Below are 21,330 nucleotides of genomic sequence, written 5' to 3'. Positions count from 1 at the left end.
CCTGAGCCAAAATGAAGAGTTGGATGCTTAACCAACTGAGCCACCCAGGCACCCCCCAAAAGAATTTTCAAATACTTGAATGATTTTTTTAAAAAAGTTTATTTATTTATTGATTTATTTAGTGTGCGCACACAAGTCGGGGAGGGGCAGAGAGAAGGAGAGACAGAATCCCAAGCAGGCTCTGCAACATCAGCACAGCACCTAATGTGGAGCTCAAACCTACAAACTGTGAGGTCATGACTTGAGCCAACACCAAGAGTCGGACGCTTAACCGACTGCTCCACCCAGGCACCTCTCAGATACTTAAACCTTAAAGTGAAGGCTTTATAGGGGCAGTTTTGGTACCAGTATCAAAAGCAAGAAAATATAAATGGTAAATTGAAATAATATCCTCTTGCATTTTGGGTCTAAGGAAAGGCATAATATATGCTTATTTTGTTGTACTATTTGGAAGAATTAAAAGGATGGAATTAGTTACTTTTAGAAGTTTAAATGGACTTGACCATGAATGCAAGTCTGAATTTTCCTGGTTACCACTACTTAAGATTATAGTGTCTTTTACACCGTTAAAATAATACCATTATACTCACTAACTCTGTCTTGTCTTTTAAATATTTAAAAATATTTAGTCATTAGATGTTTTCTTTGTCATTATTTTAGAGAAGAACTATCCCGACTTTCACATTTTAATTTGTCTTCTGCAACTTTGTTTCATCCAGATACGTAGCTTTGACATCTTTGTTGAAGACTGTGCAGACAGATCATAATGCAGTACAGAGGCACAGAAGCACAATTGTGGACTGCTTAAAAGATTTGGATGTCTCAATAAAACGGTAATAGATTGTTGATAGTTCTCTGCCCCAGCCCCCACTTGATAACTTTGTAATGGTTTTGAGAGTGAGAATGTTGACATTTGTTTTTTTACTCATTATTTGCACAGATGAACTCCCTGCTGAGTAAATCCTTTTTAAGAAAGGATTGGTAGGGAGAAGGTTAGGTCAGTGAAGGAGGCCAATATGGAATACTAATGTGCACACTGAAGTTGTCCTTGGTTCTTTGATAAATAAACAGGTACAGGTAAGCTGGGCGAAAGTCTGCTTAACAGAGGTACTGCGCTCTGTGTGCTGGAGGATGAAAATACGGAGTGATCCATCGGCTAAGTGATTTATCACAATGCTGAAACTCATATTGCTGACAGCACACATTTTCTCACAGTACTTCTGCCCCAAGATACTAGAGGCAGCTGTGGTTTTTAGAACAGCACATCTAGGAATGACTGTTAGGCAGCAGATAGCACTTTGCAAAGGCATCAATTCTTTTCCTCGACAGACTGACTCTACTGATTGTCCTATTGTAAGAAGTGAAGATGTTTGTAAAATCTAATTTTAGTTGGCCTCAGTGAACTTTTGGTTGTATGTTCAAATTCAGAATAAATGAGATTTGAAATGATATCTGAAACCATTCATTTAACAAATATCTATTCATACTGAGTTCCTTTATTTGCAGAGAGCATATGCTAAGTACATGGGCAATCTAAGGATACAAGCTAAACTCAGCAACAATAACTCACCTAGTGCTTTGCACAGGATTTTTTTTTAATTAAAAAAAATTTTTTTAAATTAAAAAAATTAAAAAATTAAAAAAATTTTTTAATTAAAATTTAAAAAAGTTTTTTTTACATTTATTCATTTTTGAGAGACATAGAGACACAGAGTACAAGCGGGGGAGGGGCAGAGAAAGAGGGAGCTGTCAGCATAGAGCCCGATGCAGGGCTGTAACTCACAAACCATGAAATCATGACCTGAGCCAAAGTCAGATGCTTAACCGACTGAGCCACCCAGGCACCCCTAAAAAAAAAAAATTTTTTTTTAAAGATTTTATTTTTAAGTAATCTCTTCATCCAATGTAGGGCTCAAACCTACAACCCTGAGATCAAGAGTTGTATGTTCTACCACCTGAGCCAGCCAGGTGCCCCAGGATTTTTTATTTTATTTTATTTTTATTTTTTTGAATGTTTATTTGCTTCTTAGTGAGAGAGACAGAGCGTGAGCAGAGGAGGGGCAGAAGGAGAGGGAGACACACAATCCGCAGCAGGCTCCAGGCTCCGAGCTGTCAGCACAGAGCCCGACATGGGGCTCGAACCCACGAACCATGAGATCATGATTTGGGTCAAAGACAGACCCGTAACCAAATGAGCTACTCAGGTGCCCCAACCCAGGATTTTTTTTGTGTGTGTGCTTTCCACAGAATGTATAAACACCCTCTCAGTTGGTTCTCAGAGTGAGCCAGTGAGACAGACTAGACGATTAACTTAACTTCTATCCCCAGTTAACAGATTAGTTAAAATACAGGCCCAAAAGAATCAAATGATTTCCTCTAAACCTATGTGTTGGACAGGGCAGACCTGGGAATAGAAATCAGACCTTCTGACTCCTATTGTGTTATTTCTCTATTACTCATGAAAGGGCTTTGCATATCAAACATAAAATCCCTGTCTCTTTGACAGGGTATTTAACAGTAGAAGTTCAGACTCTGAAGCCTGAATGCCTCATTTAAAATCCTGACTATGTCCTTATTAAACTTGATGTAGTTATTTAAACTTTCTCTGCCTCAGTTGTCCCATATGTAAAATGCAAATACAAGAGCACCCACTACAAAGGTTATGCAGGACTAATTGGATTATTATATGTAAAGGACTTAAGCACCATCTAAGAATTAACTATTAGTGGATTTCTGTAAAGATTGAATGTTGTTTATAGATTAGCCAAGATAAAAGTATTTTATACTTATTAAATTGGTATTTTAAAAGTCAAATTATATACTATGTTTGAAATTATTGACCAAATATGAAAAGATTCATGCAGTAATCTTCTTTTATATGTTAAATATTTTGGTTTTCCTTTGATTGCCAAATTTGATAAGGCAGTTCAAGAAACTCTTATTTGCTCTCATGGTACGCGCCCTTTTTTCCTTTTCATGGCCCTCATTGTTTCATTTTCCCTGCCCAGCTTTATTGAGATAAAATTAATATAAACATTGTGTAAGTGTAAGGTGCATTGAATTAATATACTTATGTGTTGTAAAATAGTTACCACTGGAGCTTAGTTAACATACTTACCTTTTCTTTTTTGTGATAAGAATATTTAAGATCTACTCTCTTAGCAACTTTCAATTATATAATATGCTATTATTATTAACTGTAGTCATCATGCTGCACATTAGATCTCCAGAACTTACTCATTTTATAGTTGAGGTTTGTATCCTTTGACCAACATCTCCCCTTTCCCCCGACCCTCGAGACCCTGGTAACCACCATTCTAGTCTGTTTCTATGCTTTTGGCTTTTTTACCTTCCAGATGGAAGTGATACCATACAATATTTGTCTTTCTCTGACTTATCTCACTTACCATAACGCCCTCATGGTGTGTTTTTATTCTAATTTTCTTACATATCTTTTGATGTAAACTGTTACATCATTTTTAGACAGAAGTGGATGTAATAAAGAATATGGTGACTTTATCACATTTTTAAGAAATAATGCAAAGAGGTATTCTCATTGGGTACTCATTTTGTTACTTCCCTTGTTTAGCCTTTTGAGTGTTCAAAATTTCAGATGCATAGAATAGACTTTGGAACCCAGACTGCATTTTTGGTGACTAGTAGTGTGTCTCTTGGATCTTTGTAAAGAAAAGTGTTGAATGAAAATTCAGAATGTTAAAAGTAACTTTGATAACTTTGGCTATCATGTATGTATGAAGATGGGGATCACAAGATCGTGCAAGGGCATAGAACCCATCTGCCAGTGTTCAGAAACAACACACCTGGGTTTTTGTTTCATTCCCACTATAAATATCATAACTTTTTTTCCCCTCCCTCTGCAAGGCGTGCAATGGAATTGAGTTTTGCCCTGGTAAATGGGAATAATATCCGAGGCATGATGAAGGAATTACTTTATTTTCTGGATTCATGTGAGCCAGAATTTAAAGCAGACTGTGCATCTGGAATCTTTCTTGCTGCAGAAAAGTAAGACTTAATTTTTACATTTATTGGTAAAAGATGCTTGGAACTTTTTGAAAGCATCTTTAAAACATGGAGAAAATATTGTAAACCTGTTTAAAACATGTCATGTTTATTTCAGGCTCCCAATTATAAATTTGCTTCATTTAAAAAATAAAGAAAAGAAAGAAATTTGCTTCGTTAGAAGGCCATTCTAACCAGTATTTAAGTATTTTAAGTATATTAAGTATCTAAGACCAAAAAGAATCCTACTTTTATAAAATCTCTTTGTATATCTATTTTTTAACTTCTCATCTGTGAAGAAGAGAATACAAAAGTGTTTGGATTTTTTTTGGTAGAGAATAGAAAAATTACAGCATTGAATTGTTCTGTGTAAAACTTAGGAAGAAGTACCTCAGTTTTGATAGTATGGTTATTTCTCCTCTCTGCACTGTGATTTTAAGGGAATGAGTTTCTAGTCCTGGTGTTGCCTGGGTCTGGGAACAGTCCCTTTTCTTCTTTTTCTTTGTCCTCCTGTTTTGTCTTGATGATTTGTTTTCTGAAAAACTGAGATGGAGTCCCATTTCTCAGTTCAGCAACTCCTATTGCAATTATTATGTGAAACATCTAAATTTGACTTTGCCCCATTTCATTACCCTTTGAAATGGAGGTAGCTGCTAGGTTTGAAGATGAAATATGTCAAAAATAATCACTTCACCAGTAAGCCTAAAAAAGACTGTAGCACAGGATTTTTGAAAGTCACTGAGCACAGTATACTTCACAGGTTCCAATGTTTTTATCTGGTGCCATTATTTTCTCAGGTATGCACCTTCCAAACGGTGGCATATAGACACAATTATGCGTGTTCTGACAACGGTAAGTAGCTTTTTTTTTTTTTTTTTTTTTTTTTTTAGTCAACATATACTAAGTGCTGGATGAGGCAGACAAAGCCTTTGTTCTCACAAAGCTTACATTTTAGTTCTAGTGGGGGAGATAGGAACTCCGTGGAGAAATATGTACTATCCAGTTAGGCAGGAAAAACTACTACGAACAATAGTGAAGCTGACTGAAGCAGCATGAAGGACTCCAGCGACAGCAGCGAAGAATGGAAGGTGGGGCAAAGGGCCAAGTCTTTTAGGTAGAGTAGTCCACACAGGTCGCTCACAGGAGGTAACAGTTGAGGAGAGAGCTTGATGAAATGAGGAGCCGTGCAAAGATTTGGGGGAACAGCAAGTGTTGCAAAGCCCTTAAGTAGCAACAAGTGTGGCCTGCTTGGAGAGCAACAAGAAGGCAAGTGAAGCCAGTAGGTAGCATGAGAGGCAGAGAATGGTAGGATTGATACAGGGCCTCCATTATATAGGGCCTCATAGGAGTTGGGAATTTTTGTTTTTAATATGATAGGAAGCCATTGGAAGCTTTTGCTTGACTATAAATTTATTATGGATTTAAAAGTATGGTTTTATAAGATATTCTTTTTTAGGCAGTCTTTCAGAGTTTTGGAGCTTCTCTGTTTATTATTCAGTTAATAGGGATTAGAAATTTAACAGTCAAAATGGAAGTGTAGTGGTATATAAAGAAAACACAAGTATCTATGTCTAATTATTGTCACTGAAGTAGATCCCATTAAGGGAAACTTTTACACATTTGGTCGCATCAAAATTTGAAACTTGCATAGCAAAAGGGAAAAAAATCTACATAGTTGAAACAAATGACAACTAGGGGGAAAACACTATACCATATGACAGCATGGTAATATCTTTATAAATAATTTACAGTTAATAGGAAAAATCAAATACTGTAATGGAGAAATTGGCATTTGAATAGATACTTCACAAAAGAAGAAAGAAATGGCTAGTTAACATTGAAAAATACCATTGTTAATAAATAAATAGTAAGTAAAATTACAAGTGGGGTATCATTTTTCACTTGTCATACTTTTTAACCTACTTCCTAGTGTTAGGAAAGAGAAATAGGTGGTGTAGTCTCCACTTCATATTGGATATAAAATGGTGCTTTCTGGAGTAAACTTCGGTAGCCTATAGCAAAAGTCTTAGTTTGTACCTTTTAACTCATTAATTCTTTTCTTAAGAATTTATCTTGGAAAAATAAAAGGGCAAGTATACAGAAATGTATATACAAAGGTGTTCATCCCAATCTTGTTTATAATGGGGGAATGTTGGAAATAAGTACAAGTCTCCAAATAGGCATTGGTTAAGGAAATTATGAAACATCTGTAGGAAGGAATGATATCATTAAAATTGTGATGTGTGTATGTGTATTTGTTGTTGTGGAGTTCTGTCTGTGACACAGTAGTTTTCTAGTTTACTTGCAATGAATTAACTTTGTAAAAGGTTAATACATGAACTTAGTAACAGGGGAATTATATATATATATTTTTTTTTTTTAAATTTTTTTTTAACATTTATTTATTTTTGAGACAGAGAGAGACAGAGCATGAACGGGGGAGGGTCAGAGAGAGAGGGAGACACAGAATCTGAAACAGGCTCCAGGCTCTGAGCAGTCAGCACAGAGCCCAACGTGGGGCTTGAACCCACGGACCGCGAGATCATGACCTGAGCCGAAGTCGGACGCTTAACCGACTGAGCCACCCAAGCGCCCCAGGGGAATTACATTTTAACAAAAGATACGAATCAGGATGCATTTTGGGTTTTTTTATAAGGATCAAAAGAAGAGAAAAAAGAGCTTCTGAAGAAAAATGTTGTCAAAATCAAAGCCATTCTTTTTAATGCTCCTACTTTTCATTTTTCCAGTTATATAATCTTATTGTGTCCTACAGTTTTTCTTCTTTAACCTGTTGATGTGCTAGATTACATTAATTGATTTTTGAATGTTGAACTAACCTTCCATACCTGGAATAAATCCCACACAGTCGTGGTGTATAGTTCTTTTTATACATTGTTTTATTTGATTTGCTAATACACTTTTTAGGATTTTTGTATCTATATTCATAGAGATAGTGGTCTATAGTTTTCTTTGATCTATGTGTTATTTAATTTAATTTCTGAATATTTGGGGATTTCTTATCTGTTACTGATTTCTAGTTAAATCCTGTATGATTTTAGTTCTTTTAGATTTGAGATGTTTTTTATGGCCCAGAATGTGGTTTGTCTTGATGAATGTTCCATTTGACCTTGAGAAGAATGTGTATTTTGCTGTTGGATAAAGTGGGCTGTAAATGTCATTTAGATCATGTTGATGCTTTCTGTTATTTAAAACACTCTGCCTTCTGGTGCCTGGGTGGCTCAGTCAGTTAAGCGTCTGACTCTTGTCCTTAGCTCAGGTCTTGATCACGGGGTCATGAGTTCAAGCCCCTCATTGGTCTCCACACTGGATGTGAAAACTATTTAAAATAATAATAATTAAATAAATAAACAACACTCTGCTTTCTCCCATTTGGGAAGAATGAAACAAATTACCTGTTCTTTAGCTTCTGTCTTTAGCATTTTGACCTTTTTTCCAAACTTCTCTCTGAGTCTTTGTGTTTTTTAACAAGAGTGAGGGGTATCCCAATCACCTGGGTTTGTTTCCTTTTCTTTCTTTCTTTCTTTCTTTCTTTCTTTCTTTCTTTCTTTCTTTCTTTCTTTCTCTCCCTCTCTCTCTCTCTCTTTCTTTCTTTCTTTCTTTCTCTCTCTCTCTCTCTCTCTCTCTCTCTCTCTCTTTCTTTGTTTCCTTTTCCTGGTCTCACTCTTGAAAAGCTCCCTCTTTCTTTCTCTGTCTCTTTCTCTCTCTGTTTCCTTTTCCTTTTCCTTTTCCTGGTCTCACTCGTAAATCAGATCTGCTGCTCTGTCTAGTAATGGGAGCTTGATCAAGGTGGGCTGATAGGCACAGGTTCCACTGTTTTTAAATCCTGTACAGCCTTGTTATAATGCTCTGACAAGGATGAGATTTAGCTTCCTTGTTGGTGTTAAATAGCTTTACTTTGTTTCATGGTTGCAAATACTATTTCAGATTCCACTAGTCAAGAGAATATTAAAGAGACTAGGTTTATTTTTGTTTTTAAAGCGTGGATGATTAAGTACAAAATACTTCCCATTTGTGTGACTGATGGTTCTATAATGTTTATAAATTCTAGTTTTTAAAGGACAGTGTGATGTTTTAAATCGAAGTTTTAAAAAGAGTACTATTTATTTAATTCTTATTTCACATGCTGCCCTTTTGGACCTCTGATATACACCCCTGTCTCCTTCCCCCAGAGTGATGTGGCTGCTATAGGTAGCCTGTGTGATTTTAACTGTACTGGGGAGTTGTGAGAAGGGAGAGTTTGCAGTGAATATTCTACTTAAATTTTTGAAATCTTAGGCTTAATCTATTTTGAGTAGAAAAGGTCTTTCTTGAAATTTTAATCCTTTATATTTTACTTTTCCTTTGACAAAGGACATTTTGTTTTATTTTTTGTAAAATTGAAAAACTTAGAATATTCATTTAAATAAGAAGTAAGCAATTTGAATAAGTAAGACTTTGAAGTTTGAGCTGCTTATGAACCTGAGAATTGGAACCAACTTTATCGTGGAGGGTGTTTTGTAGTAGTCTCCTTTGAATAGAAGCAGTAGCCAACACTTCTTATCATTATGATGTGTTTCTAGGGATAACTGTTTGCATTTCCTTTTAGGCAGGAAGCTATGTTCGTGATGACGCAGTCCCTAACTTGATCCAGCTAATAACCAATAGTGTGGAGATGCATGCCTATACTGTCCAGCGCTTGTACAAAGCAATTCTTGGTGATTATTCTCAAGTAGGTACTTTCTACTTTGGTGGGGAAATTACCCGTTAGTTCCTGGTGTGTTCTTATTACTAACATTCTAGATGTGCCTTGGTTTCATCTTTTATGATTAGATGATCTGCATTAATCCTTGCAAGGATTGAAAGCCTTTGACAAATGGTGACTTTCTTTTGACAGCAACCTTTGGTACAAGTCGCTGCATGGTGTATAGGTGAATATGGAGATCTTCTTGTATCAGGCCAGTGTGAAGAGGAAGAGCCTATTCAGGTACTCCCTGTCACTCTTTAAGGAGGGAGGAAAATAGTGTTTTGGTTTATGAAAGGATAGTGTTTAATGAGGAGTTGAGGTTGATTCCTTGAAAACCTTTTAAAGAAGTAATCCCAGAATTATATTGGGAAACTTGCCAGTTTTTGAGATGGAATTTAGCTGCCCTGATGAGATTTAAAACCATCTGCAGATCTACTTCTCACCCTTTGGCTTGATAAGAAATGAGACCTATCCATGTCTGCATTTGCTTATCAAAGAACTGGCTTTAGGAGAAATTGTGGCAACAACACTTGAACTCTGTTTATCTTGTTATTTTCTTTACTTCTACCTCTTGAAGCTATATATGTCTCAGTACCCACTGGGTGTTTTCCTTTTTTTTTTTTTTTTTTTTTAAAACCTCCTTCCTACGTGCTTCTGATTGATGATGGATCAGTTTTTACAGTTACTCTGGCAAAGCACAGTTAGTGTTAAAGTTTTGGTAATGATGGTGGCATCCTGTGACTTGGTATCTGATTTAGATCTTTACTGTTAGGATTCATCCTGCGTTTTTTTGTTTTGTTTTGTTTTTGTTGTTTGTTTGTTTTGTTTTTCTCTCCAGGTAACAGAAGATGAAGTGTTGGATATTTTAGAAAGTGTCCTCATCTCTAATATGTCCACCTCTGTGACGCGAGGTTATGCCCTCACTGCCATTATGAAGCTTTCTACTAGATTCACCTGTACTGTAAAGTGAGTATGGAGAAAAAGTAGGATGAACATGTTATTTTGTAATTTTTAAAAACTTTTTGTTATGGAAAATTTCAAGCAGGGGCAAAAATAGGAAAATAGGATAGTAAAATGAGTTGTATACACCTGTCAATCCACAGTAATAATTATTAATTTGTAGTTCATCCTTATTTTATCTATACTTTGCTTTGCTTTAGTCCCACACCCCACCATTTATTATTTTGAAGGTGAAAAGTTATGTTTTCAAAATCTGAGTTCTAATGCCTTTTCTCTTTTTTTAAAGTAAGAAGTTACTTTCCCCATATAAGGGTTTATTATAATATTTTGAGATGTCTGAATAGGAAGAAAATCATGAAGGTTTTGGTGGTTAAATTTTTAAATTCTGCTCTTCACTATTTTGAATAAAAGTCAGTTGGACTAGTTTTCCAGCCAAGCATTTTTAAGGCAAACTTAGTTCTCTTAGATCTTGTGTAAGGTCCTGTGAAGAAATGATATATATATTTTTTACTAACTCTTTAAATTGTGAGCTAGAAGAATTTGCTGTCAGGTAATAACCCTTTATTGATAAAAGTCTAATGCTGTGACCCTTAAAGAAGAGAATGAATATTACACACTTCTTTTGTAGCAAATTAATAATGGGTACTTTTTCCTGCAGATTTCAGGGTATGGGATATTTAACAGACAAAATCTAGCATTACAGTTAGAATAAGTACAGTGGTAAGTGATGGTGTTGAGGTGTGTTTTGGATAAAGAAGATAAAGGAGAGGTGTTTTGTTTTTGAAAAGATGCATGAATTAAGGAAATATGAGTATTTCATATTTTTAACCAGAAAACTCTGGTTTGTTTATTCACTCTACTTGTTTATGAACTTTCTTTCGGGTATTTGAATTTGTTTGTCATTTTATCCCAAAGCCGAATTAAGAAAGTGGTTTCCATCTATGGAAGCAGCATTGATGTGGAACTCCAGCAGAGGGCAGTAGAATATAATGCACTTTTTAAGAAATATGATCATATGAGGTGAGTGAAAGAAACCAAGCAATGCATGTGGCTGTTAGCATCCTGAGCAAATTGTCATGATAATCCACAAAGGAGACTCATTCCTCAGGCTTTGTTAACTGGGCTTCACAAGTCTGTTTAGTCCTAATTGCTTCCATTTGTCCATTTTCTGTTCTGCCTACCTGTAAACACTTAAGTTAACCATGTTCTATCATTCCCTTTCTCTTCTTTTGGTATGAGATGTTTGCTTCATTTTCCATTTTATTTGGTTAAGAAGTGGAAGTTGTGTTTTTTCAAGAGAATCTCATATATTTAACTTTGTGATGTGTGATTATTTTCCCCCCTCTGTTACGCAGTATCTTCGTGATTGGAGATTGTTAATACCTACTTATTTACCTTTCTTTCGTTCCAATTTCTCTACCACTGAGAAATCCCAGTCTCTTGGGATTTAGGTGGACAGTTTGTCTATTCAAGGTTTCTTGCCTGCCCTTAATCCAGCTAGGAATTTAGGTCATGTATTCTTGTAATCCACCTTCTATTTTAGTGTGTGTGTTACAGGGTGGGGAGGGGAGATGGCTGTCCATGTTTGACTCCAATATAGTAACAGTGATTTTCTTGGGTAGGGAATCTAGGTTAACTGCCTAGAGTTTAACCACTTCAGATTCTTCTAGGTCTGCCCTGCTTGAGAGAATGCCTGTCATGGAAAAAGTGACCACAAATGGCCCTACTGAGATTGTGCAGACAAATGGAGAGACAGAACCAGCTCCACTAGAGACCAAACCACCACCCTCTGGGCCACAGCCCACCAGCCAGGTAGCTTTTCACTTGCTAATCTGGGAATCCTCATGATATTATAGTTAGTTCTTTATGACCTATCTCTTAGCTGATTCCCTTCAGTGTTCCTAGATTGATTCATGGTTCTCTTCCTTATTTTTAAGTCTTGAAAAAGCTTTGCCTTAGATACAGATTAGACAAATGATTAATGAATTGAGATACTATTTCTTTGTTTAGGCCAATGATTTATTGGATTTGTTGGGAGGAAATGACATAACACCTGTTATTCCAACTGTACCTACAAGCAAACCAGCTTCTGCTGGTGGAGAACTTCTCGATTTGCTGGGAGACATCAACCTTACAGGTGAGAGCAGACTGGAGCTATTTAATGCTTGGCTGGGGATAAAGGCCTTCAGGAAAAACTGCACTGAACATAGACTTTCTGGCACATGAATCACTTAAAGATGGGAGAGGCTAAGTAAGAAGTAGGAATAGAATCTTCAGAATATCTGGGATATAAGCTACCATGCTAATGTTCTAGAGGTAATTCATAGGAATTCCTTAAAATCCAGTTTTTAGTTTTGGGAGGATAAATTGCTCCCATTGTATTTAAGATAGAAAGGACTTTCTTTTTAAGTTTTTGTTTTTATTATTTGAGAGACCATGAGTGGGGGAGAGGCAGTGAGAGAGGGGGAAAGAGAATCCCAAGCAGGCTCTGTGCTGTCAGTGCAGAGCATAAAGTGGGGCTCTAACCCATGAACCTGGGATCATGACCTGAGCTAAAATCAAGAGTCGGATGCTTAACCGACTGAGCCACCCAGGCGCCCCTAAGATAGAAAGGACTTCTTTTTCAGGCTACAAAAGAAATAGATCCCAAGTCACTTCTGCTTTTAGTTATTGTTGTAATACATCACTTTTCCTACACTTCTTTCTACTCCTGATTAGTTTTCAGTGGCTAAGGAGAGTGGAGAGATGTTAACCTATTTTCCTCTCTCTCTTAATAAAGCAGTGGATGGAGAAAATTGTCCATAATTATAATACTCAAATTTAACTTTTTATTTGGGAATGTTTTTTTCTTATGTTTGTTTATATATAGTAGAGATTAGTAATTGCTGATGTATTCGGTGATATTATGAACCTCTGAGTCCAAGAGTATCACTGTAGCATGTAATTCCTGTCTTTTTTGTTGTTGTTGTTAAGTTTTATTTGAAAGAGAGAGAACGAGAGAGAGAGAGGAAGGACACAAGCCAGGGAAGGACAGAGAGAGAGAAGGAGACCCAGAATCAGAAGCAGTCTCTAGGCTCTGAGCTGTCAGCAGAGAACCCAATGTGGGGCTCAAACACGCGAACTGCGACACGAGATCATGACTTGAGCCAAAGTCAGATGCTTAATCTACTGAGCCACCCAGGCGCCCCACATATAATTGCTGTCTCAAGTATAATGACGTGTTACTGCATACATGGCCTCAAATAGAAAATAGCCATAGAATAAAGATTTTGGATGGTCATCTAGACTGGCTAAATGGTTTTCCCTAACAGCATCCTCCCAGAGCTTATGGTTTATATTTATGTCTTAACAAAATTTCCAAATGTTACTTGTCATATATTTTTGAGTCATTCACAAGTAATTCCAAATCCTCAAATGCCATAGCTCTACTGGTTATATGGAAAAAACAACCCCTTAGTTAAAACACAATGTATAGGGGCGCCTGGGTGGCTCAGTCGTTGAGTGTCTGACTTTGGCTCAGGTCATGATCTCGTGGTCTGTGAGTTCGAGCCCCGCATCGGGCTCTGTGCTGATGGCTCAGAGCCTGGAGCCTGCTTCGGATTCTGTGTCTCCCTCTCTCTCTGACCCTCCCCCGCTCATGCTCTGTCTCTCTCTCTCTCTGTCAAAAATAAATAAAACATTGAAAAAAAAAAACCACAATGTATAGATGATACACTTTACTTATTGACATACTAGCATTTCCATGTTAGTACATAATTTTCACAGTTATAGTTTTAAATGGTTGTCTAGCATTGTATTAAAAAGTTTGCTTCATGGGTCACCTGGGTGGCTCAGTCGGTTAAGCTTAAGTCTGACTCTTGATTTTTGGCTCAGGTCATGATCTCATGGTTCATGGTTTTGAGCCCCTCCTGTTAGTGCTTGTCTGCACACACTTTCTCAAATAATAAGTTAAAAAACAAAAAGATTCTAGCCTTCTTTTACTTCACTTTGTTAATCCTTTTTGAAAAGGTATATATATATGCAGTTAATTTCATAAGTAGTTTGAAATCTATTTACACCTAAAAGGCACTCTTTATTTTGCTGTGTTTTCTTATGCGTCTTCTTGTATTCCTGATTTCTCTCAGTTCATGGTCATTACTATCACTTGCATGATCCTCAACTTGTTCTTGTTTGGAAGGATCAAATAAAAATGGTAATTTGGTGACTTTCTTCACCCATTTTATACCACCCCTCCCAGGGTTTGTGTGTATGTGTGTGTTAAAATTCTAACATTTATAAAATTTAGGGTCACCTGGGTGACTCAAGTCATGATCTCACAGTTCATGAGTTCGAACCCTGCGTTGGGCTCTCTGCTCTCACTGCAGAGCTCGCTTCCCTTTGGATCCTCTGCCTCCCTCTCTGCCTGCCCCTCCTCCACTGATACATACACACACTCAAAAAAAAAAAAAGAATTAAAAATAAAGAATAATAAAATTTAATAAATGTATTGATCTACTTAGCTTGTAAAAACATAAAAATATTATTAAATTATTATGATGGTGAAAATATTGTTTTGCCCATCAGGGGTTGGCAGTGTCTAGAGATATTTTTGATGGTCACAACTGGGAGGATGCTACTGTCATTTAATGGGTAGAAGTCAGGGGTGCTGGTAAATATCTTACAAGGCACAAAGCCCCCACAGCAAACAATTAGCCTAAAATTTCAATAGTTTTGAGGTCAAAGAACTTAATTTTTAAAAATTTTTAAAATTTATTTATTCTTGAGAGAGAAAGTACTAGCGTGTGAGTAGGGGAGGGGCAGAGAGGGAGGGGCAGAGAACCCCAAGCAGATGCTGTGCTGTCCATGTAGAGCCTGATGCTGGGCTTGAACCCATGAACTGTGAGATCATAACCTGAGCTGCAACTAAGAGCCGGATGCTTAACCAACTGAACCACCCAGGTACCCTGATGTTGAGGAAATTTAGAGGAATAATCGTGTTCGGCTCTCCTGTTGCCAAATTGTTCTCCAGTTTGTACCAGTTTACATCTCTATGGCAGAGATTAGAAGTCCCCATTGCTCCTTATTCTTACCAGTATCTGGTATTATCAGACACTGAAATTTTCACCATTCTGTTGGATGTGAAATAGTATCTCATTGTGGTTTTAAACTTTGTATTCCTCATTACTGGTAATGTTGAGTATCTCTTTACATATGATTCTCTTTTCATTCAGGTTCCCTCTTCTGCAAATTGCTTGTTTATATGTCTTAACCACTCTTTTTTAAAATTTTATTTTAGAGTGTGAGCAGGGGAGAGGGGGTAGAGGGGCATGGCGGGGAGAGAGAGAGGCAGAGAGACAGACTATGCATCTTAAGCAGGCTCCACGCTCAGTGCGGAGCCCAATGCAGAGCTCATCCCCACAACCCTGGGATCATGACCTGGGCTGCAATCAAGAGTCAGATGTTCACCCGACTGAGCCACCCAGGCATCCTGTATAGGTGCTTACCACTTTTAAATTGAGTTACCTTGTTTTCTTACCAATTTGTAGAAAATCCTTATAGTTCTGTATACACATCCATTTGCTGTTTTGTAGCAAATATTTTTCCCCTGCCTGTGGTCTCTCTATTTTATTTTAGTATTTTTAAATAAGAGTTACTCTTTTTAAAGTATTTGAATGTTTAGTTCTTTCCTCTTATGGTTTATGCTTTTTGCATCTTGTTTAAAAAGAATCCTTCTCTTAATCTGAGATCCAATAATTTTCTCCTGTATTTTTTTGGTGAGCTTTGTCATGCTGGCTAAGATTGACTTACCATTGGAATGCTTCATTTAGGTGCTCCGGCTGCTACTCCTGCTCCTGCCTCAGTCCCACAGATATCCCAGCCTCCTTTCTTATTGGATGGGCTTTCATCACAGCCTCTCTTCAATGACATCACTACAGGTATGGTTACTGGTATCACCATCAGTGAGAGGTGATTCTTGAAGAAGAAAATAATTCTGCAAGCCTTAAGCTGACTGCAGTTAGACTGATCTTCCCGTGCTTTCCAGGCATCCCCTCCATCACAGCATACAGTAAGAATGGCTTGAAGATAGAATTCACCTTTGAACGGTCAAATACCAACCCTAGTGTCACAGTGATAACGATACAGGCCTCCAACAGCACAGAGCTGGACATGACAGACTTTGTTTTCCAAGCTGCAGTACCAAAGGTACTACAATGTTGTCTTTGTCTTTTTCCTTTGATTAAAGATTGATTTTTTGTCACACATTTGTTGAGGGATATATTTTAAGCTTTAGAGGTTAAATCAAATTTGCAGGTTTAATCCAAATTAACAGTACTGTAACTATTATGGTTCATTAAAGCATGTTTATTTTTGAGAGAGTGTGAGTGGGGGAGGGGCAGAGAGAAAGGGAGACACAGAATCCCAAGCAGGCTCCAGGCTCAAAGCTGTCAGCACAGAGCCTGACGTGGGGCTTGCACTCACAAACTGATCATGACCTGAGCCGAAGTCAGATGCTCAACCAACTGAGCCACCCAGGTGCCCCAAAGTATGTCATTTTTAATGAATACTTTTTACTTTAAATATTACTTTAAATACTTTAAATATTTTTACAGTTATTCCTGAAGGATAAAGGACATTCTGATTATAGCTAATGAGATTCACAGCAGAATTCTGTGAGGTGGTCTACTAATGCTCAGGGGCATGTAGGGTAGGTTGGAGTTCAGAAATACAGTGGTAAACACCTGAAAAACACAAATACTAACATGGAATTAAAGTTCATTAAGACGAAGGACTTTATTTGGTATTCTCTTCTAGTCACTGGATCAGAATTGACAGTTTTCATCTCAGTATTTGAGTGAAAGAAGCAGTCATTCCTCCTTCATTAATACCTAGTTTACTATTGATACAATGACTGCTTAGTTTTATTTATACCAGATCTTAGTTTAAGGAATATTTATGTCCCATCTTTGAATAATGAAAAGTTCGGTGTATTGAGAATGAAGAATAGACAAAATTTTCCTGTAAAGGATAGGATAGTAAGTATTTTAGGCTATATGATCTCTGTTGCATCTACTCATTTCTGCTGTTATAGTGAAAAAAAGGGGGGTGCCTGTGTGGTTGAGTGACCAACTCTTGATTTTGGCTCAGGTCATGATTCCATTGTCATGGGATTGAGCCCTGTGTCAGGCTCCTTGCTGAGTGTTGAGCCCACTTAAGATTTTCTCCCTCCCTCCCTCTTTCTCTCCCTTCCCTGCTAGAGCGCGCGCTCTCTCTCTCTCTCTCTCTCTCTCTCTCTGTCTCTCTCTCAAAACAAAAAATCCATAATCACCATGTAAATGAAGGAGTGTGGCTTTGTTGCACAGTAAATGTTCCAGTAAAACATTATTTACAGAAAAGATGTCAGGTCATTTTTGGCCCATGGGTCATAGTCTGCCAGCCCTTGGTTTAAAAAAAAATTTTTTTTTAACATTTATTTTTGAGACAGAGAGAGAGAGAGCATGAACAGGGGAGGGTCAGAGAAAGAGGGAGACATAGAATCTGAAACCGGCTCCAGGCTCTGAGCTGTCAGCACAGAGCCCGACGCAGGGCTCGAACCCACGGACCGCGAGATCATGACCTGAACCGAAGTCGGATGCTTAACCAACTGAGCCAGCCACCCAGGCACCTCTGCCAGCCCTTGGTTTAGACTAAGCTAACCTTATCTTTGCAGTGACATGTGAAGTGTGACATTCAAACCACACATTTTTGAAAACTGAAGACATTTTATTTGTGGTTACTGTTGATTTTGCAAAAGCCTCCTTTAATTGCATTTTTTAGGAACTAGAGTAATGTAGATGTTTTAGGAGAATGGAGTGGTTTCAGTACTAATTGTGTGACATTAAGCAAGTTCCTTAAACTGTGTGCCTCAGTTTCTTCCTTTACAAAGAGGGGATGGTGATAATGATGTCTATTTCCTAGAGTTCCTTTGAGGATTAGATGAGTTTTATGTGCTGTGTACTGTTTTAAGCACTTTTCATGTGTTCATTGCTCAGTAAATGTTAGCTGCTACAACTTAGGGTTTTACACTTGTTACCTGAGGCTGTGTACTAGCAACATATCACCTCTGCCATTAAAGCATAGCCTTATTTTTGGTGTTGTACTCTAAAATACCTCCTTGCATGTCATGATGTATCTTGAACTTCAAAATACCATATTTTATAGGTTCTATTACTGTTTTCACTTTTTATTATCTCTGAAATTGAGATGCATTTTAAAATTAATACTTTGTCATAGTTTAATTGGTAACCTGTTATCTTTCTCAGGGGTACATAAAATGGTGTGAATTACAATTAATGGCATTTTACATTTGATGAAATAATGTAAATAAATAAAGAATATTTTAGCTTACATCATCCATCTTGACAATAGAATTATGATAAGACCCAACATGATAAGTCTGTGAGTTGATACTAAATCTCTTTACTCTTACAGTAAAGTTTTGGTCCTTACAGATGGCTAGACTTCCCTCCTCTCATTCTCTGCCAGCCCCACCTCTTCCCATCTTTCTGTGTCTCTCCCCCTTTCCTTCTCTCTCTCTCACTCTCCCCCTCTTCTCTCCTTCTCTCTTCTTTCCTCTTCCTCTTTTTCCCCTCTTTCTTTTTTCTCCTCTCTAATATTTTTTCTTTTTTTCCTTAATTTTTATTTATTTTTTAATTTACACCCAAGATAGTTAACATGTAGTACAATAATGATTTCAGCAGTAGAATCCAGTGATTCATCCCCAACATGTAACACCCAGTGCTCATCCCAACAAGTGTCCTCCTTAATGCCCCTTTCCCATTTAACCCTTCCCCCCACCCACAAACCCTCCAGCAACCCTCAGTTCTTTGTATTTAAGAGTCTCTTGGGGTGCCTGAGTGGTTCAGTCGGTTAAGCATCCAACTTTGGCTCAGCTCATGATCTTGAAGTTCGTGAGTTCGAGCCCCACATCAGGCTCTGTGCTGACCGCTCAGAGCCTGGAGCCTGCTTTGGATTCTGTGCCTCCCCTGCTCTCTGCCCCTTTCTCTCTCTCTCTCTCTCTCTCTTTCTCTCTTTCTCTTTCTCAAAATAAATATTAAAAAAAATTTTTTAGAAGAGTCTCTTATGTTTTGTTCCACTCCTTGCTTTTATATTCTTTTTTCTTCCCTTTCCTTATGTTCATGTTTTGTATCTTAAATTCCATGTATGAGTGAAGCCATATGATACTTGTCTTTCTCTGACTAATTTTCCTTGGCATAATACACTCTGGTTCCATCCACTTTGTTGCAAATGGCAGGATTTCATTCTTTTTGATTGCCGAGTAATACTCCCATCACCTATACATATACACATACACACACACATACACACACACACACATACATACTACATCTTCTTTATCCATTCATCTATTGATGGACATTTGGGCTCTTTCCATACTTTGGCTATTGTTGATAGCGCTGCTATAAACATTGGGGTGCATGTGCCCCTTTGAAATAGCACACCTGTATCCTTTGGATAAATAGCTAGTAGTGCAGTTGCTGGGTTGTACGGTAGTTCTATTTTTAATTTTTTGAGGAACCTCCATACTGTTTTCTGGAGTGGCTGTACCAGTTTACATTCCCACCAGCACTGCAAAAGGGTTCCTCTTTCTCTACATCCTTGCTGACATCTCTCGTCGTTGCCTGAGTTGTTAATTTTAGCCATTCTGACAGGTGTGAGATGGTATCTCATTGTGGTTTTGATTTGTGTTTCCCTGATGATGATCACTCTCTAGTATTTTAGAAGACTACACTATTCAGGAAAGATTTTAACAATCCTAATGTATAGGGGCACCTGGATGGCTCAGTCGGTTAATCATCTGCCTTCAGCTCAGGTCATGACCTCACAGTTCATGAGTTCCAGCTCCATGTCGGGCAGTGCGCTGACAGTGCAGGGCCTGCTTGGGATTCTCTCTCTCCCCTCTCTCTTTGCCCCTACCTTGCTTGTGCTGTCTCTCTGAAAATAAATAAACTTGAATTAGAAAAAATCCTAGTATGTAGAATCGCTACATATATATACTATATTGTGCTAAAAATTATCGTTGACCTATCTTACAGCACTTTTATCTCTTCTCTGTGAACAAACACATGAAACTTACACTAAAAATTGTGGCATTTGGCTTTTCCAGGTCTTTTGCTGTATAGGCTAGTTCTGCACGTAATTTTTCTCTTAATCCCTGTGTCACTAATGGAGAGATCCTGGTGTATTCCACATACATATTAACATCTGGGCTCTTTCCAGCTTTTCCTTTACCTCTGTCATGTAGCCTTTGACACATTCCAGATTATGTAGACTTTAGAAAACAAAAGGTCAACTCTCCTGATCCCACTCACACCAAAGCATAAAGGGCTGTAGTTGGTGAATGGTATGCTGGTTTGTTATTTCTAGAAGGTTTTTTTCTTTTTTTCTAGCTTTCTTTAGCCACAGACACCCATTTTTTACCTGCGTAGTTGATCAGTTACTATTAAGTGAGGTTGCCAAAACAAGAATTGGTCACCTTTTGAAAAGTGGTAGGCTAAAGTTCCTTTTGCTGTAAAGAGGAGAGTGGCTCATTGCTAGTTTTCATGATCAAAGACCTAACGGTGGCTTTTTTTTTTTTTTTTAATAACATGAAGGTTATAGTCAGCCCACATACTATGAATTGCTGGTATCTGGAAAACAAATAGAGCATAGTAGTAGGTAAATCTGTTACTTGAATGATCATCTTAGTGTCTTGACATTTTTATTTGTTGACATCTCTGACACAGTATTGAGTGTATTATTTTTTCTGAAGAGTGCCCTTTGTTCCCCACAGACATTCCAGCTGCAGCTTCTGTCTCCTAGTAGCAGCATTGTCCCAGCATTTAATACGGGGACCATCACACAAGTCATTAAAGTTCTGAACCCACAGAAGGTGAGTAGCACATTTGAAGGCAGTATCTGAGTGAAGTATAAGCATATTTCCTGAAATAAAATTTTGCTTTGGTTCTCTAGGTTTTTTTTTGACTCATATTCATAGAAGAAATCTGGGAAAGGTCTACTCTAACCTCTTTATTCTTTTGTAGATTAGATAATAAATGCAGCTCAGACACATGAAATGGTTTAGTGGCAACTTATTAAAATGCAGCTTTAAAGAATTTGGAGGCTTACAGGTTTAATTTCTTTGCAGAAGAGTGGAAGGTTAGACATTTTAATCTTTACACAAGTTGCAGTCTAGGGTAAGAGTATCTGTACAACCCCATATATCCACATTTACTACTGTAGTAAGTATTCACAGCAAAAGTAGAAGCATTTTTAATGAACCAGCCAAATGAAAAGTAGCTTTAGAAACTGAAATTAAGCAATATTTTCATTACATCTTCTCAAAGAAGTAAATTGACTCTTTAATAGTCATCAATTGACTCGTTTTCAAACAGGTTTTGAAAATGGTTAAGAGAATTTCTTCACCTTGAAAGATTTCTAGCAGTGTCTAACAACCCCGATATTTCCTTCTCACAAAACATTTTGCGTTTCCTCTGCTATGCAATGTATTTTGGAGTATCTGCCTATAGCATAGCATAGATTCCTTTGATGATCTGATACATAAAAGTACAAATTTTCTTAGTGCATTA

The 21,330-nt window shown here is 37.4% G+C and overlaps 1 protein-coding gene and 1 non-coding gene across 3 annotated transcripts in view; both read left to right on the top strand.

The window, feature by feature from the left end:
• AP1G1 (adaptor related protein complex 1 subunit gamma 1) overlaps window positions 1-21,330 on the top strand; it is a 79,130-nt gene that overhangs the window by 52,916 nt on the left and 4,884 nt on the right. For both annotated transcript variants that reach the window (XM_015086470.3, XM_053210880.1), the window contains exons 11-22: window positions 720-833; window positions 3,883-4,023; window positions 4,818-4,872; window positions 8,627-8,749; window positions 8,915-9,004; window positions 9,603-9,730; window positions 10,640-10,744; window positions 11,395-11,536; window positions 11,735-11,861; window positions 15,532-15,639; window positions 15,747-15,907; window positions 20,535-20,633. In XM_015086470.3, the coding sequence (XP_014941956.1) occupies window positions 720-833; window positions 3,883-4,023; window positions 4,818-4,872; window positions 8,627-8,749; window positions 8,915-9,004; window positions 9,603-9,730; window positions 10,640-10,744; window positions 11,395-11,536; window positions 11,735-11,861; window positions 15,532-15,639; window positions 15,747-15,907; window positions 20,535-20,633 (1,393 nt within the window). The remainder of the gene's footprint in view (window positions 1-719; window positions 834-3,882; window positions 4,024-4,817; window positions 4,873-8,626; window positions 8,750-8,914; window positions 9,005-9,602; window positions 9,731-10,639; window positions 10,745-11,394; window positions 11,537-11,734; window positions 11,862-15,531; window positions 15,640-15,746; window positions 15,908-20,534; window positions 20,634-21,330) is intronic.
• On the top strand, window positions 1,119-1,204 carry LOC113604445 (small nucleolar RNA SNORD71). The gene has a single exon (XR_003426387.1). It is a non-coding gene; the product is annotated as a small nucleolar RNA SNORD71 (small nucleolar RNA).

This window comes from Acinonyx jubatus, chromosome E2 (assembly GCF_027475565.1).
Source record: "Acinonyx jubatus isolate Ajub_Pintada_27869175 chromosome E2, VMU_Ajub_asm_v1.0, whole genome shotgun sequence".
Lineage (NCBI taxonomy): Eukaryota > Metazoa > Chordata > Mammalia > Carnivora > Felidae > Acinonyx > Acinonyx jubatus.
This window is presented reverse-complemented; position numbering and strand designations above follow the sequence as displayed.